This window comes from Saccopteryx bilineata, chromosome 10, assembly GCF_036850765.1.
Source record: "Saccopteryx bilineata isolate mSacBil1 chromosome 10, mSacBil1_pri_phased_curated, whole genome shotgun sequence".
In the NCBI taxonomy this organism is placed as follows: Eukaryota; Metazoa; Chordata; class Mammalia; order Chiroptera; family Emballonuridae; genus Saccopteryx; species Saccopteryx bilineata.
Genome location: NC_089499.1, coordinates 8,314,823 through 8,328,377, shown reverse-complemented (window position 1 = coordinate 8,328,377; position 13,555 = coordinate 8,314,823). Strand labels below are relative to the sequence as shown.

General features: G+C 47.6%; 1 protein-coding gene across 1 annotated transcript; it reads right to left on the bottom strand.

Moving 5' to 3' along the window:
* Positions 1-1,482: 1,482 nt before the first annotated feature.
* Positions 1,483-8,774, bottom strand: LOC136314067 (serine protease 46-like). Its single transcript, XM_066244418.1, has 5 exons — positions 8,693-8,774; positions 7,859-8,036; positions 7,475-7,734; positions 6,561-6,724; positions 1,483-1,737 (listed from the first exon to the last, which is right to left on the bottom strand). Exons 1-5 carry the CDS (start codon positions 8,772-8,774, stop codon positions 1,483-1,485), a joined length of 939 nt encoding a protein of 312 aa, XP_066100515.1.
* Positions 8,775-13,555: the final 4,781 nt, after the last annotated feature.

Here is a 13,555-nt window from a genome sequence, read left to right as displayed (position 1 = left end):
AAGATTTTATTTATTTATTATAGAGAGGGGAGAGAGAGAGAGAGAAGGGGGAAGGAGCAGGAAGCATCAACTCCCATATGTGCCTTGACCAGGCAAGCCTAGGGTTTTGAACTGGCAACCTCAGCATTTCCAGGTTGACGCTTTATCCACTGCGCCACCACAGGTCAGGCTGCAAATGTTTTTATTACACATTAATCATATTATAGTGTATTATTGTTGCAATGAATAAAATGTTTCTTTTACTTACGATATTATTTTCTTCAATTTATTTTTGTCCTCCTTTTCATTATAAAAAAGTTGGTCACCTTAATATAGTGGGGTTTCGGCCCAGGTTACTAAAATTAAGCAGATTGAAAGTTTGCAATAAAGATTTGTAAAGATTGCGTAATTGTAAGCAGTGCAGCGCCCGCCCCACGCAACCTCCCTTCAGCAAATGCCTTTCCCTTACAGGTCCACCTACTTCGGAAAGATGGCACAGGTGAGGTGCCCACTCACAGGGAAAGAGCAGGCCACTTTGCATGCTGAAATCTGGGGAACATTTTGATGGCTCAGAGAGATAGCTGGATAGTACATTTAAAAAGTAGTGTGTAGGGGGGAGAAGCCTATGAGCAGCTTTGGTTCAGAGCTGTTGGAGAAGTCTAGCCTAACAAAAAGATAAGGTCAAAGTTAGAACCAAACCAGGACATTCTCACTTTTTCCGGGCGGGGCCTGCTTTCTCGGGAGGAACGCTCAGGCCGGCCGGCCAGTGTTCCGGTCTCTGAGAAGAGAACAAGTCACAGCCACTAGCTTTCAAGGCCCCACAGGGCGAAGGAGCTGTCTGCTCTGAACCCAAGACCCAGCAGGTCTGAGGGACCCCCACGCGCCCCACACACAGGCAGACTCTGCCCTCTCAGTGTGGCTAACCGGGGCCAGCCTGTCCTCACTCCCCAGTGTCTAACGGAGGTCACCGAGGCAGCTCAGGAGCTCCAGGCGAGGCTGACCTCACCCAGCTCACCCAAGCAGGCCTTCCACCTTGCCCTTCCCGCCCCCCACCAGCAGCCACCCCTGCCAGGGAGAGGAGAGAAACTGGTCAGGGCCTCTGGACCCTTAGGGGGTGTATGAGGGGTCAAGAGAGAGGCCCACACTTTCTGGAACAAGGTCCACAGTGCAGGTCTGGTCTTTGTGTCTTGGCAAGAGGCCAACCCTCTCAGGAAAGCCTGAGGGTAGCTGTTGGTCAGAGACCCAGGCGAGGGTCACGGGGGCCCGGGGTCAGGACCATCTCTGAAGGGTTCCCAGCCAGACCCAAGAAGAGAGATAGTGACTTCAGTGGCAAAAAGTATAACAGCATCTTTATTGGACAACTGAAGGAACAGTGGCTGCGGGACCCTCCCCCAAGGGTGCGCTGCCCTGAAGTCCTGAGCTCATCCAGCCTGTGCCTCTTCCGAGGGCAGGCAGAGGGGAGGAGGAAGCAGCCTCCTGGAGTGACCGCCCTGGAAACAGCACTCACAGGAGCCACAGGGAGCCCAGGGAGACCAGCAGAATGTAGCCCGTGAGGAAGAACGGGCTCAGGAAGGCGGGGTCGGCCCTGCTGATGAACTCCATGTCCGAGATCTGCGTCCGGATCCACTGGGAGAAGAAGGCGGTGCTGGTGTAGACGTTCGGGAAGCGGCGTTGGTTGCAGCTGAAGCTCCAGCTCGCCACCCCCATCTGAATCCAAGTCTTGTTCACTCGGCAGACCATGGAGCTGCCGGAGTTACCCTGTGTCGGGGAGGCAGGGAGCGTAAGGGGGGCAGCAGGACAGTCCACGGCAGGCCCTGGGTGGACCTGTCCCTTCCCGGCCGGCCACAGGCTTGGCATGAGCGGTGTTAGCTTCTGCTGCCCCCGAGACTGTGGCCCGGCTATGAACCTGCTCTGGGACATGGAAGCTCTGCACTAGGGCCCAAGCTGGGGACCGTGCTGGGCTCTCCCTTTATTCCCCTTCTAATGCTCTGACCGTAACTCCCTGGTCTTCTCCTGAGCTTTCCCTTTAAATCCTGGTGGGCCTCCAGCGTAGTGCCCTTGACCGTTTTCTTTCCTGCAGTCTTGCTTACAGAGTGACCTCTCTGAAATGCAAACCAACCCCTACTCTTCTTGTGCAGAGCAGGTGCGCAGACAAGAATAACGTTTACAAAAGCGTACAGCAATTAAAAGGTTAACGGCTGCTATTTCTGCTGATGGTGGGTTTATATTTTAAAAACTTTCTTTATAGTCTTCTGTATCGTTGAAAAGTTTTATGAATTAGAAAGAAAAACAGAAAAATGGTTCTTTCTCTATAGATACAGATAGAGGTCTTTTTAAGATAATGCTAACCAAGCCCTGGCTGGATGGCTCGCTTGGCTGGAGCATTGTCCTGCGATGCGGAGGTGGCTGGTTCGGTCCTTGGCCGGGGCACATACAGAAACAGATTGATGCTTCTGTCTCCCCCTTACCCCCCTTCCTCTCTCTGGATTCAAAAATAGAAAAAAAAATAAAGACCAAAAAAATATATATAATGTTAACCAAGATTTATAGGACATAATCTAGTGAACAGTGCATAAAACACTTAAGGAAAAATAATAATAAAACTATACCGGCCTGACCTGTGGTGGCGCAGTGGATAAAGCGTCGACCTGGAAATGCTGAGGTTGCCAGTTTGAAACCCTGGGCTTGCCTGGTCAAGGCACATATGGGAGTTGATGCTTCCAGCTCCTCCCCCCTTCTCTCTCTCTGTTTCTCTCTCTCCCTCTCTCTCTCCTCTCTAAAAATGAATAAATAAAATTAAGAAATAAAACAACTATACCTAATAACGTAAAAGAAGACCTACATGAATGTACAAATATACCACTGTTCTTGGATGAGTCACTTAGAATAATGTAATGATACCAGTTCTCAGCATTTGGCTTCCTACAGTATAAAAGACTTGCTACCCTACCCAACCTTGCTAAAAATAACTAAATATGACCCTGGCCGGTTGGCTCAGTGGTCAGCCTGGCATATGGAAGTCCCAGGTTTGATTCCCTATCAGGACACACAGGAGGAGTGGCCATCTGCTTCTCCATCCCTTCCCTTCCCCTTTCTCTCTCTCTCTCTCTCTCTCTAACTCCTGCAGCTATGGCCCAGGTGCTGAGGATGGCTCAATGGCCTCGCCTCAGGCACTAAAATAGCTCTGTTGCAGAACAACAGCAGTGTCCTGAAATGGGAAGAGCATCCCCTGGTAGGGGGGCTTGCTGGGTGGCCAATTGGGGCGCATGCAGGAGTCTATCTCTCTGCCTCTCCACCTCTCACTTAATAAAAAAAATCAAAAGATAACTAAATACATGTGATTTTTTAAAAATTGTCATTGTAAATGCATGAGTGAGCTGGCAAGAAAAGAAAGACTCCCTAGAGTCCAAAACCCAAGAGAAGGCTAAAACCCAGAGCACTGTCAGCAAAGCCCAGGAGATGGCTCTTGCCCCAAGGCCGTTTGCCAAACCCATTGACACTGGGCTTCAGTTCTCACAGCCTTGTTCCTGGGTGCAGGAGACAAAAGGCAAAACCCAGGGCTGTCCAAGGAGGGGAGCCTAAGAGGAAACCTCCTCCAAAAGGCTACACCTCCAAAAAAAGGACCACACCTTCCAAGGGAGGATCAACTGGGAACACTTGCCCTGGTGTGAACTTGCGACTTGAATTCATATGGTCTGGGTGGTGGGTGGTTCAGAAAACCTGACCGAAGGATGTTGTTTAACATGCTCCTGGGGTGGTCATATGCCCGGGTATCTGGCAAACGGAAATATAGTTTTCTGTCTGAAGGAACCTGCTTTTTGAGCCATGCTTCAGAGAATTCCCACAGAGAACATGCTAAAAGAACAGATCCTCACTCTTCAAACATGAGCCCGCACACGAGGAACGAGCAAATGCCAGCCAGCAGAAAACACCGGGAGCGAGGTGAGAGCCATCACGGCAGGAGCTTTGGGAAGTGTCACACGGGAAGCTCTGCCAGCTCAGTGGTCAAGGGGTGGGTCTTATTGTCTCCTTCTTGCTTCTCCAGACATGGTTTATAAATATTCCTTTGTCTCTAGCCCACGTCAGTTCTCCTTCCCTTGATCTCTAAACTTCACGCAATTCCAGATAAAGTGCCCGCAGAAGGAGCTGTTCAGGACCTTGACAATCTGATTCTAAAATTGACACTGAAGACTAAAAGTCCACGGATTCTATGACAGGTTTGAGAAAGCAAAGCAAATTGCAGAGTCAGGCTGGGGACAGACTTGACCCACCAGAGAGTTAGAGCCGTTTCCAAGCTGTAATTACAGAAACTGTGGTCCTGGCATAGGGGCAGGAAAACAGACCAATTGTGCAATGGAGAGCCAGCACGATGTCTGAACGTGGAGACTCAGCACAGGGTGATGGCTGCGGGGCAGGTCTTTCTGATGGGGAAGGTCTCTCTTGGAGGTGGCATGGGAAATGATAGAGAGAAATGAAGTCGGACCCTAACCATATCAGGGCTCCAGAGGAATGAAAACCCTAAAATGGGAAAAATTAAAAAGATAAAGCTAACTGAAAACATGTAGGGCCATGACTTTATGACTTAGGCTGAAGCATATGTTTTAAAATAAGACTCGCCTGACCGGGCACTGGCGCAGTGGATAGAGCGTCGGACTGGGATGCGGAAGACCCAGGTTCAAGACCCCGAGGTCACCAGCTTGAGCAAGGGCTCATCTGGTTTGAGCAAAAGCTCACCAGCTTGAGCCCAAGGTCACTGGCTCGAGCAAGGGGTTACTTGGTCTGCTGAAGGCCTGTGGTCAAGGCACGTATGAGAAAGCAATCAATGAACAATTAAGGTGTTGCAACGTGCAACGAAAAACTAATGATTGATGCTTCTCATCTCTCTCCGTTCCTGTCTGTCCCTGTCTATCCCTCTCTCTGACTCTCTCTCTGTCTCTGTAAAAAAAAAAAAAAAATTTTAACTATATACCAGGCCACCAAACAAGTCTCAACACAATTCCATACAAATGGCATTCCTGTAGAACTAATCCTATGACAACAGAGAAACTGAGTTGGAAATCAATCACAAAAGTGCTCAAGTAAGCATATATTTGGAAATATAAAAAGATAATTAAATAAGTCATGGGTCAAACTGAAATTAAAATTGGGAATTATAAATGATATTTAAAACTGGATGACAGTAAAAATGCTACACATCAAAATACCTAAAGCATTAACCTAAAGCAATATTTAGAGGCAAATTTGTAGCCTTAAATACTGGTATTAGAAAAGAAAAAAGACCAAAAATAAATTCTCTAGGTATCCAACTCATGAAGTTAGCCTATTTATACATAAAAATTTGATCTATGAAAATTTTTGTTCAACTAATGGTTTTGGGACAACTGGTACTCCATATGGGGAGACAAATAGAAATAAACAATTCTCTAATGCCATCACAGAATGAATGCTGGTGAATTCAAGACCGAAATGTGGAAACAACAATTTAAAAACTTTTAGGCAAAAAATATAGAAAAATGTCCTTATGACTTTGAGAAAAGGAAGAATTTCTTAAATAAGACACAAAAATTATAAGCCAGAAAGAAAAACATGAATATATGTTTAACTGATATAAAATCTAAATTGTTGTTCAACAAAGGACAAGATAAACAAAATAAAAAGATAAATCAAAAACTAGGAGAAGATATTTGCAATATACACAATGAACACAGAATCAGTGTCCAACTTAGAAAACAAAGGCACACAATAGAAGAATGTGTAAAATATCTGAATAAGTGATTTATAGAAGGATCACCACAAATGGTGAAACATATGAAAAGATGTACAGCTGTACTAGTAATTGGGGCCACGCACATTGCAACCCCAGTGGCACACTATTCCTCACCCATCAGAACGGAAAACATGTCACAGTATGACAATATCAAAAGTTGGCAGGATATGAAAAAATGGAATTCTCAAACACCGCTGTAAGAGTATATAGATCAATACAATCACTTGGAGAACAATTTGGCAATTACTATTCAAGAGGATGGTTTGCACAGCCTCTCATCCACCAGTTCCTTACAGGATGCAGATCATGGAGAAATTCTGGAACATCCGTAGGGAGATGTGTGTAACAACATTCAGAGGAGTGGAGTTTGTGATATGAAAAAGATTGGAAGCTATCCCAACGTGGGAGAATGAACTGCTATGTATTCACCAAAGAGAATGTTGTAGATAGAGCTGATTAACTAGGGCTGCACATACCACTACAGCTAAATCTCAAAAGCGATGTTAAACAGAAGGTGCAAGAGGGAGAAGCATGTTCACAGAATGAGTCCATTTATGCAAAACTGGTTCTGCCTAGCACCTGGCTCAGATCCAGGTATGTGAATGATTGATGTTCAGACACACTCAAATGGCTTAGAGTATTGTCACTGTGACCATCATTGTGGACAGGAGCAAAGAGTATTTTCAACCTAGTTTTACAGACTGGGAAGCAAAGCCCTGGGAAGGGAGATCTGTATGAGGGCTCCCACTGTCCTGGAGAAAAGAGGACATGGCCCCCGAAAGCCCCCCCCTGCCCCTGGCCACACACTCCGTACCTTACAAGACTCTACACCCCATTGGGAGATGGCACACAGCGCGTCTTTCCCGATGGACAACTTCTGGCCCTTCAAGAAGAGGAACTGGTACTGCTGGTTGCAGACCTCCTTGTTTACAATCTTGACAGACATCTCCTCAAGACTGTAGGGGGACTTTGGGACCACTAAAGAGAGAGAGATCCTACCTCAGCATCCCTTCAACAATTTGGCACAACTCCATCTTGGGGTTTCCACATTCCCTGAGGTGGAGGGCAGGGCCACTTCCTGGGGAGATGATTTACCAAGGCCTAGCCTGTAGCCTAACCTTTGAAAAAGCCCACGCTCGTTTAAAAGACTAAGCAAAAGTCTCCCAAGGTGCTTAGAGTGACATCCAGGCACTGAGGACAAAGAGAGATTACCCCAGTAATTCCGTGTTCATGAGGGTGAAGGGCTGAGCACTGCTCCATGGCTACCTAGCAGGCTGGTAAGACCCTAGAGCCCAGACTGTGCCACCCTCTGGGAGGCAGGACTCCCGGAATGACACCAAGAAGGGGCAGACCTCCAGAAATTATTGGTGTCTCAAGGTAACAGGTGTTCAGCTACCCAATGCCTAGGTACCTCCTAGACACGGCCCTTTTGCCACCTGCAGACAGGGAAGGCCATTAATGGTCAAGAATTAATTTCCTACCATGCTGCAAGGTGACGGCTTGGCACTGGATTTAACCTGGGGAACTGAAGTCCATGGAGGCCACATGTGTCTTCAACACTAGAGCACTGTGTATATCTTCCTCTCAACAGAGGCCAGGAGAGTGTGCAGCACGTGTAAGTGCTTAGGAAATGTTTGCTGATGGAGTGAACTGAGTGAAGAATGAATAACAGGGCCCGTGTGTTCTGAAGAGGCAGGTGTCCTGGAAACTCTGCCTGCCTCCACTCACCTTGCCTGTCTGAATAACCCCACACAATCGCCCAGCACGAGGTTCCAATAGGTGGCGCGAGTCTGGAGGTAGGGAGGCAGACCGGCTGGACGAGGGGCGACCAGGGGACAGGGTCTCTGAGCTTCAGGAGGGCAATGTCATTGGATATGAGGTTGCTGAAACTCTCGTGGATCACGATGTGAGAGAGCGAGAGCTGCGTGCCGTTCTCTGGGAGGCGCTGGACGCCCACCATCACAGAGTACTCCTTGGGATCCACGGACCTGCGGGGCCGTGGGGAGGAGGCAGATCACCAGCCATAAGGCCGCGGCTCGCAGAAGCCCAGGCTCACCGGGGCCTCCCAGGCCGGAAAGCAGAGGCCCCGGGAGCGGCCGCAGCCCGACTGACCTCTGTAAGCAGTGCGCAGCCGTGAGGACCCACTGGTGGTGGATGAGGGAGCCGCTGCAGATGTAGATACCCAGGAAGAGGATGCTCACCTGCCACGGCCACTTGCCCACCTCCACCAGCTGCCCCTTCACCACCTTGCAGGACATGTTGGTCTGACCACAGCCCCAGAACCAGGGATCTGAGGAAAGAAATAGAAAGGGGCCATGCCAGCCCCATGCAGATTCTTAGGCAGCAAAGGCAGCCCTCAGACCCCTGTGCACAGCAGACCATGGAGGCAGAGGGAACCGCCTGGCAGCCGTCACAAGCAGCCACTTGCACACGCACCTGGGCAGCTAGCAGGTGGCCCGAGCCAGGGCTGACCCGCAGGAATACATGTGGTCAGTAAGGGTGGCCCCAGAGACCTCCTGTCACATGGGGCTCCACACTTTTCACCCACAAAGAGTCTCCTGAAAACTGGTACTGGATCCTCAAGCTCTCTGGGCCGTGGTTTCTGATGTGAGACCGGGGTGTTGGGAAAGCCCCCCTCCCAGGGTGTGGAGACAAAAGCCATCTGAAGGTGCCGTCAGCCCAGTGAGCAGCCCCTCGCACACCCCATCATTATCACAAGCCCGATTCTCCTAGAGCGTGCCCCCCAAACAAGCTCATCTGTCCCACGGACGTTAGCTTGTTCCCCAATTTTCAATAAGGCTCTTTCCTCATGGTCACGGTGGGTCCCCGGGTTTGGCACACCATGCAGTCTGGTGAAGATGTAGCCATCAGGCATGAGAGCAGCTGACACGGTCACCCAGGCAAACAGATCCCTCCAGCCCCCGTGCCGTGGCCCTGAAGTCCTACCTTCCACATAGAGTGGATTCCCAAGTCTGGCAGAAGAAAACAAAGGTGCAAGGCCCTGAAGGTCTCCTGACACACACCCCATGGCAAGCTGGTGCCTGGCGTCGCTGGTGCCCACACAGGAATGTGGGGGCAGGGCATCTCCAACGTGCAAAGATTCTAGAACTCGTGGTTTGTTTATCGAGGGTAGCCGGGGCGGAGGGGGCTCTGCCCCAGGGCTGGGGCTCCCACTGCTGGGGTCGCAGCAGGATGCGGAAAAGGAGGCAGTGTGGTCCTGGGGTCATGGCAGGACCCCATCAGGGCACGCGTGATGCTGCTGCCAGGCACCTCCCTGGGACGCTGCTCCTGGTGCCGGGCCCTGGGCCTGTGGTCGCACCTGGGGTCTGGCCCATGGCAGTGCGCCGGGGCCTGGCCTGGCCCTTAACATATTCCCATGTGCACAGTCCCAAGCCCGTGACTGCACCAGGTATCTGGCTTGTGACCGTCCCTGCGGCCTGGCCTGTGAGCACCCCCAGTGCCCAGCCCCAGCTCCCTTAGGAAGCCCTTCTGGGGGCCCCTCTGGAAGTACGGACGCTGAGACATGAAGAGGGGATGGCTCATTCCCGGTGTGGGTCATCAAGCTGTAACTAGAGTTTTCCTTTTCCCCACAGGTTTTTGCATTTTTGAGAGAACATCTCCCGGGTGGAGGGAGGCCCAGTGTTCTGGGCCGGGGAAGGTGGCTTCCTGAGAAGCAGCAGCTTGCAGGCCTGGGTCTTCATGAGTCAGCAGAATAACTGGCATCCTGGGGCCCCTCCCCACCACCCCACCGAGGTCCCCTCCCGAAGATCCCATGCTCCTCACTGTCCATGAGGACAGGCGACTCCTGACCCACCCCATTGCCAGTGCTGGGGGGGAGAGTAAGCGGGCTGTTCACGCACTGGGGGCGGGGGTGGGGAGATGGGCGGGGGCCGCCAATGCGGAGAACTTCAGCATCACTTAGGGAAGCGGGAGACGTGCCCACCCACAGCCTGCAGCCCCATCCGGGTCGTGCGCCCCCGAAACGGCCAGCACGGGTGCAGCGGGAAAGCCTGGCAGTGCCATTGGGCGGAGCCCCAGGCGGGAGCGACATGACTGCCACCAAGGGCGGAGGGAGGCACAGACTCCGCAACAGCAGTGACAATGGACACCTAGGACATGGTCAACCTCAGAAACGTATTTCTGAGAGAAAGGAGCCAGACACAAAAAGACACATGTTTATGTCAAGTTCGAAAACCAGGCTGACCGAACTATTTTTAGGGATACATGGTAGAAAATCAAGGAAATGATTATCCCTACAATCAAATTTCCTCTGGGAGGAAGCAGGGTGAGGAGGGAGGGTAGGAAAGAGAAAATCAATAAAACACAACAAGATAATTGAATAAAGATACATTCCTTTTTTTTTTTTTTTCACAGACAGAAAGAGAGTCAGAGAAAGGGATAGATAGGGACAGACAGACAGGAACAGAGAGAAATGAGAAGCATCAATCATCAGTTTTTCGTTGCGACACCTTAGTTGTTCATTGATTCCTTTCTCATATGTGCCTTGACCGCGGGCCTTCAGCAGACTGAGTAACCCCTTGCTCGAGCCAGTGACCTTGGGTCCAAGCTGGTGAGCTTTGCTCAAACCAGATGAGCCCACGCTCAAGCTGGCGACCTCGGGGTCTTGAACCTGGATCTTCCGGATCCCAGTCCGACATTCTATCCACTGCACCACCACCTGGTCAGGCAAGATACATTCCCATTATAAGCACCAAGGTGAATACAAAAAAAGTCAGATTCTTATATTGGGTAGAAAAAAATCTACTGACATGCTACTTACTAAAGACCCACCTAAAACAAAGTGACACAAAGCAATTTAAAGTAAAAAGGTGGGCAAAAAATATCAAATATATGGAAGCAAAAATAGAAATGGCAATGTTAATCTCTAAAAATCTGATTCAAGACAAAAGATTTACACAGAAATTTCAATTTATTTATGTTTAAAAAAGATAAAAATTACAATGACTATATAACATCATAAAGTTCTGTTCATCAACAATATAACGTCAAACATATAAAGCAAAATCAACCAGCAATACACAAGAAATTGAAAAGCCTCACTTGTAGTGGGAGACTCTTCAACTCTGTGTCTTTGAGGAATGAAATATCTATAAAAATCAACCACACACTAGACTACTAAGGAAACCACAATAACTTCCCTAAAAGTTGAACTAGTTTGGCCCACATTTTTTAGCATGATGCAATGAAACAGGGTTTTAATAACAAAAGAGTAAGCAAAATAAACTAAATTATTTGAAAAAAATTTAAATAAACTTTTCACTTATTCAAAGAAATGAAAACATTCTCTAAAACTATTTAGAAAACACTAATAATTAGAGTAACAAATAAAAAAAACTTACTGGGTGTGTTCAAAGCAAATCCATAACCTTAGAGTTTATTACTGAATATCAGAAATGAAAATAAATGAATTAAATGCTCAAATCAAGGAGCCATAAAAGGTACAAAATAAACTCAGGGAAAATCTGTGGGGAACATGTACAAAATATAAAATTATACCCTAATTGGTTAGAGTAGCAGAATTAGAAATGAACTCTATGATATGAGCCAGTTATTTGAAAAAACAAATATTAAATAAGATAAAGGTATATTTTATATTGATTGGGTATAAACCTCACCAAGATGGTATAGTAGGCATGAACCTTGTACTCCTAACAACACAGCTTTGACACATAAAGCAAGAATTATTATAACTACAAGAAGAAACAGACAAAGTCTTAATTCCTGTGGTAAACCTCTCAGAAATCAGTGGATTATATAGACATAAAATATTGGAAGTGTTGAGAGGACTTGAATAACACAATCAACACGCCCGATCCAACCAGTTTATAGCTAGAACTCCGTTTCAAAGAACACTTTCATTTCAAACATTCACGAAACCGTCCACTAAAACTGACCAACTACTAGGCACAGATAAAACCTGAATTCCAAAACGCAGAAATAATTAATTCCATATTGTGATATAATTTTTAATAGAGAAAAAGGAGAAGGCTTCTGCCCTCCCCCCAAACTATCCAACAGGAAATTAAATAACACCCTTCTATTTAACTCTTGGGTTAAATAAGAAATATAGTATGAAATTAAAAATATAAAAATAAATGACAATGAGGTCAGTACATATCAAATCCTATGAAATACATCCAAAGTAAGACTCAGAGGAAATTTTACGAAATTAAGTGAAAATATTAGAAACCAAAGAAGTCTAGAATATCAAACTGAGCCTACTCAAGAAGTTAGAAAAAGAACAATAAAATAAAATTTTCAGCCTGACCAGTGGTGGCACAGTAGATAGAACACCGACCTGGGATGCTGAGGACTCAGATTCAAAACCCCAAGGTTGCTGGCTTGAGTGCAGGCTCGCCAGCTTGAGTGCAGGGTTGCCAGCTAGAGCATGGGATCATAGACATGACCCATGGTCACTGGCCTGAGCCCAAAGGTCTCTGGCTTAAGCACGGGGTCACTGGTTTGGCTCAACCCACCCCACCCCCATTTAGGCATGCATGAGAAGCAATCAATGAACAACTAAAAGCAACAAACTATGAGTGATGCTTGTCCTCTTCCTCTCTCTCTCCACCTCTCCCTCTCTATATCTGTCACACACACATGCAAATAACTAAATAAACAAAGAAGTCCCTCGAAAGTAAAAGGTTAGAATTACTGGCCCCGACCAGGTGGCTCTGCGCATAGAGCTTTGACTGGCCGTGCCAAGGCTGCGTGTCCCCAGTCAGGGCACATATGAGAAGCATCCAATGAGTGCGGAACTAAATGGAACTGTTGCAGGAACAAAGGAAGTGACTCCCAGAGGACAAAGACGCCCAGACAACATGCTGGAGGAAGAGGATTAGCCAACGGAGCAACAGAGCCGATTAGGCACCGAGTCACGAGCTCCTCGAACTTGGCTTTTCTGAGTCATATACCTTTACAGCTTCAGCTATCATGTAAAAGACGCCTGACTTCTTTGTCTGCAGACCTACGGGACTTTTGTGTCTCCGGGAGGGGAAGGGGTATGAGAAAAGGTTTGGAACTTTTGCCCTTGACTGTTCACATATCCCATTTCTCTTGCTTGTGTTGCAAGTTACTCCAGGGAGCTGATAAAGTTACTCCACAGGACTGCACAGCTGTGGTTTGTTACTTTTCAAACAACTCAGTCAGCCCTTTGAGGCCTTCCTCCCTCAGAACTAAGTGCAACAAGTTGATGCTTCGCTCTCTCTCTCTCTTTCTCTCTCTCTCTCTCTCTCTCTCCCCCCCCTTCTCTAAGTCAATAAAAAAAAATTTTTAAGTAAAGGTTGGAATTACTCAGGTGCTAAATAGCTTGGTTGCCAAGCAACAGAGCAATGACCCTAGATGGGCAGAGCATCGCCCTATAGGGGGCATGCTGGGTGGATCCCAGTCCGGGTGCATGCAGGAGTCTGTCACCCTGCCCCCTCCCCTTTTCATTTAAGGAAAATTTAAAAAAGAAAAAGAAATAGCCTAAAAATGGGTGCTGGTTAAATAACCTCCGGTATCATTGTGGGTACTGGCATAGGTTTTCAAGGCATCTAATTTTTTTTTAATGTAGGTTATTAATAATACATATACTTAACATCATAAAGACACTTTACCTAAGAATGCTACCGGTGACGACTTCTGGGCAAGGGAGCGGCACTGTGGTGGGGTGGATGAGGGGGGCAGTCACCGGTACTTCTCAATTGTTTTAGTAAACCACAGGGCTGTATTCAGATATTGTTCATAATTTTTTTTAAATGTAAAGAAAAAAAATGTAGATGTGAACATGTAATACTTTTGTAAGCA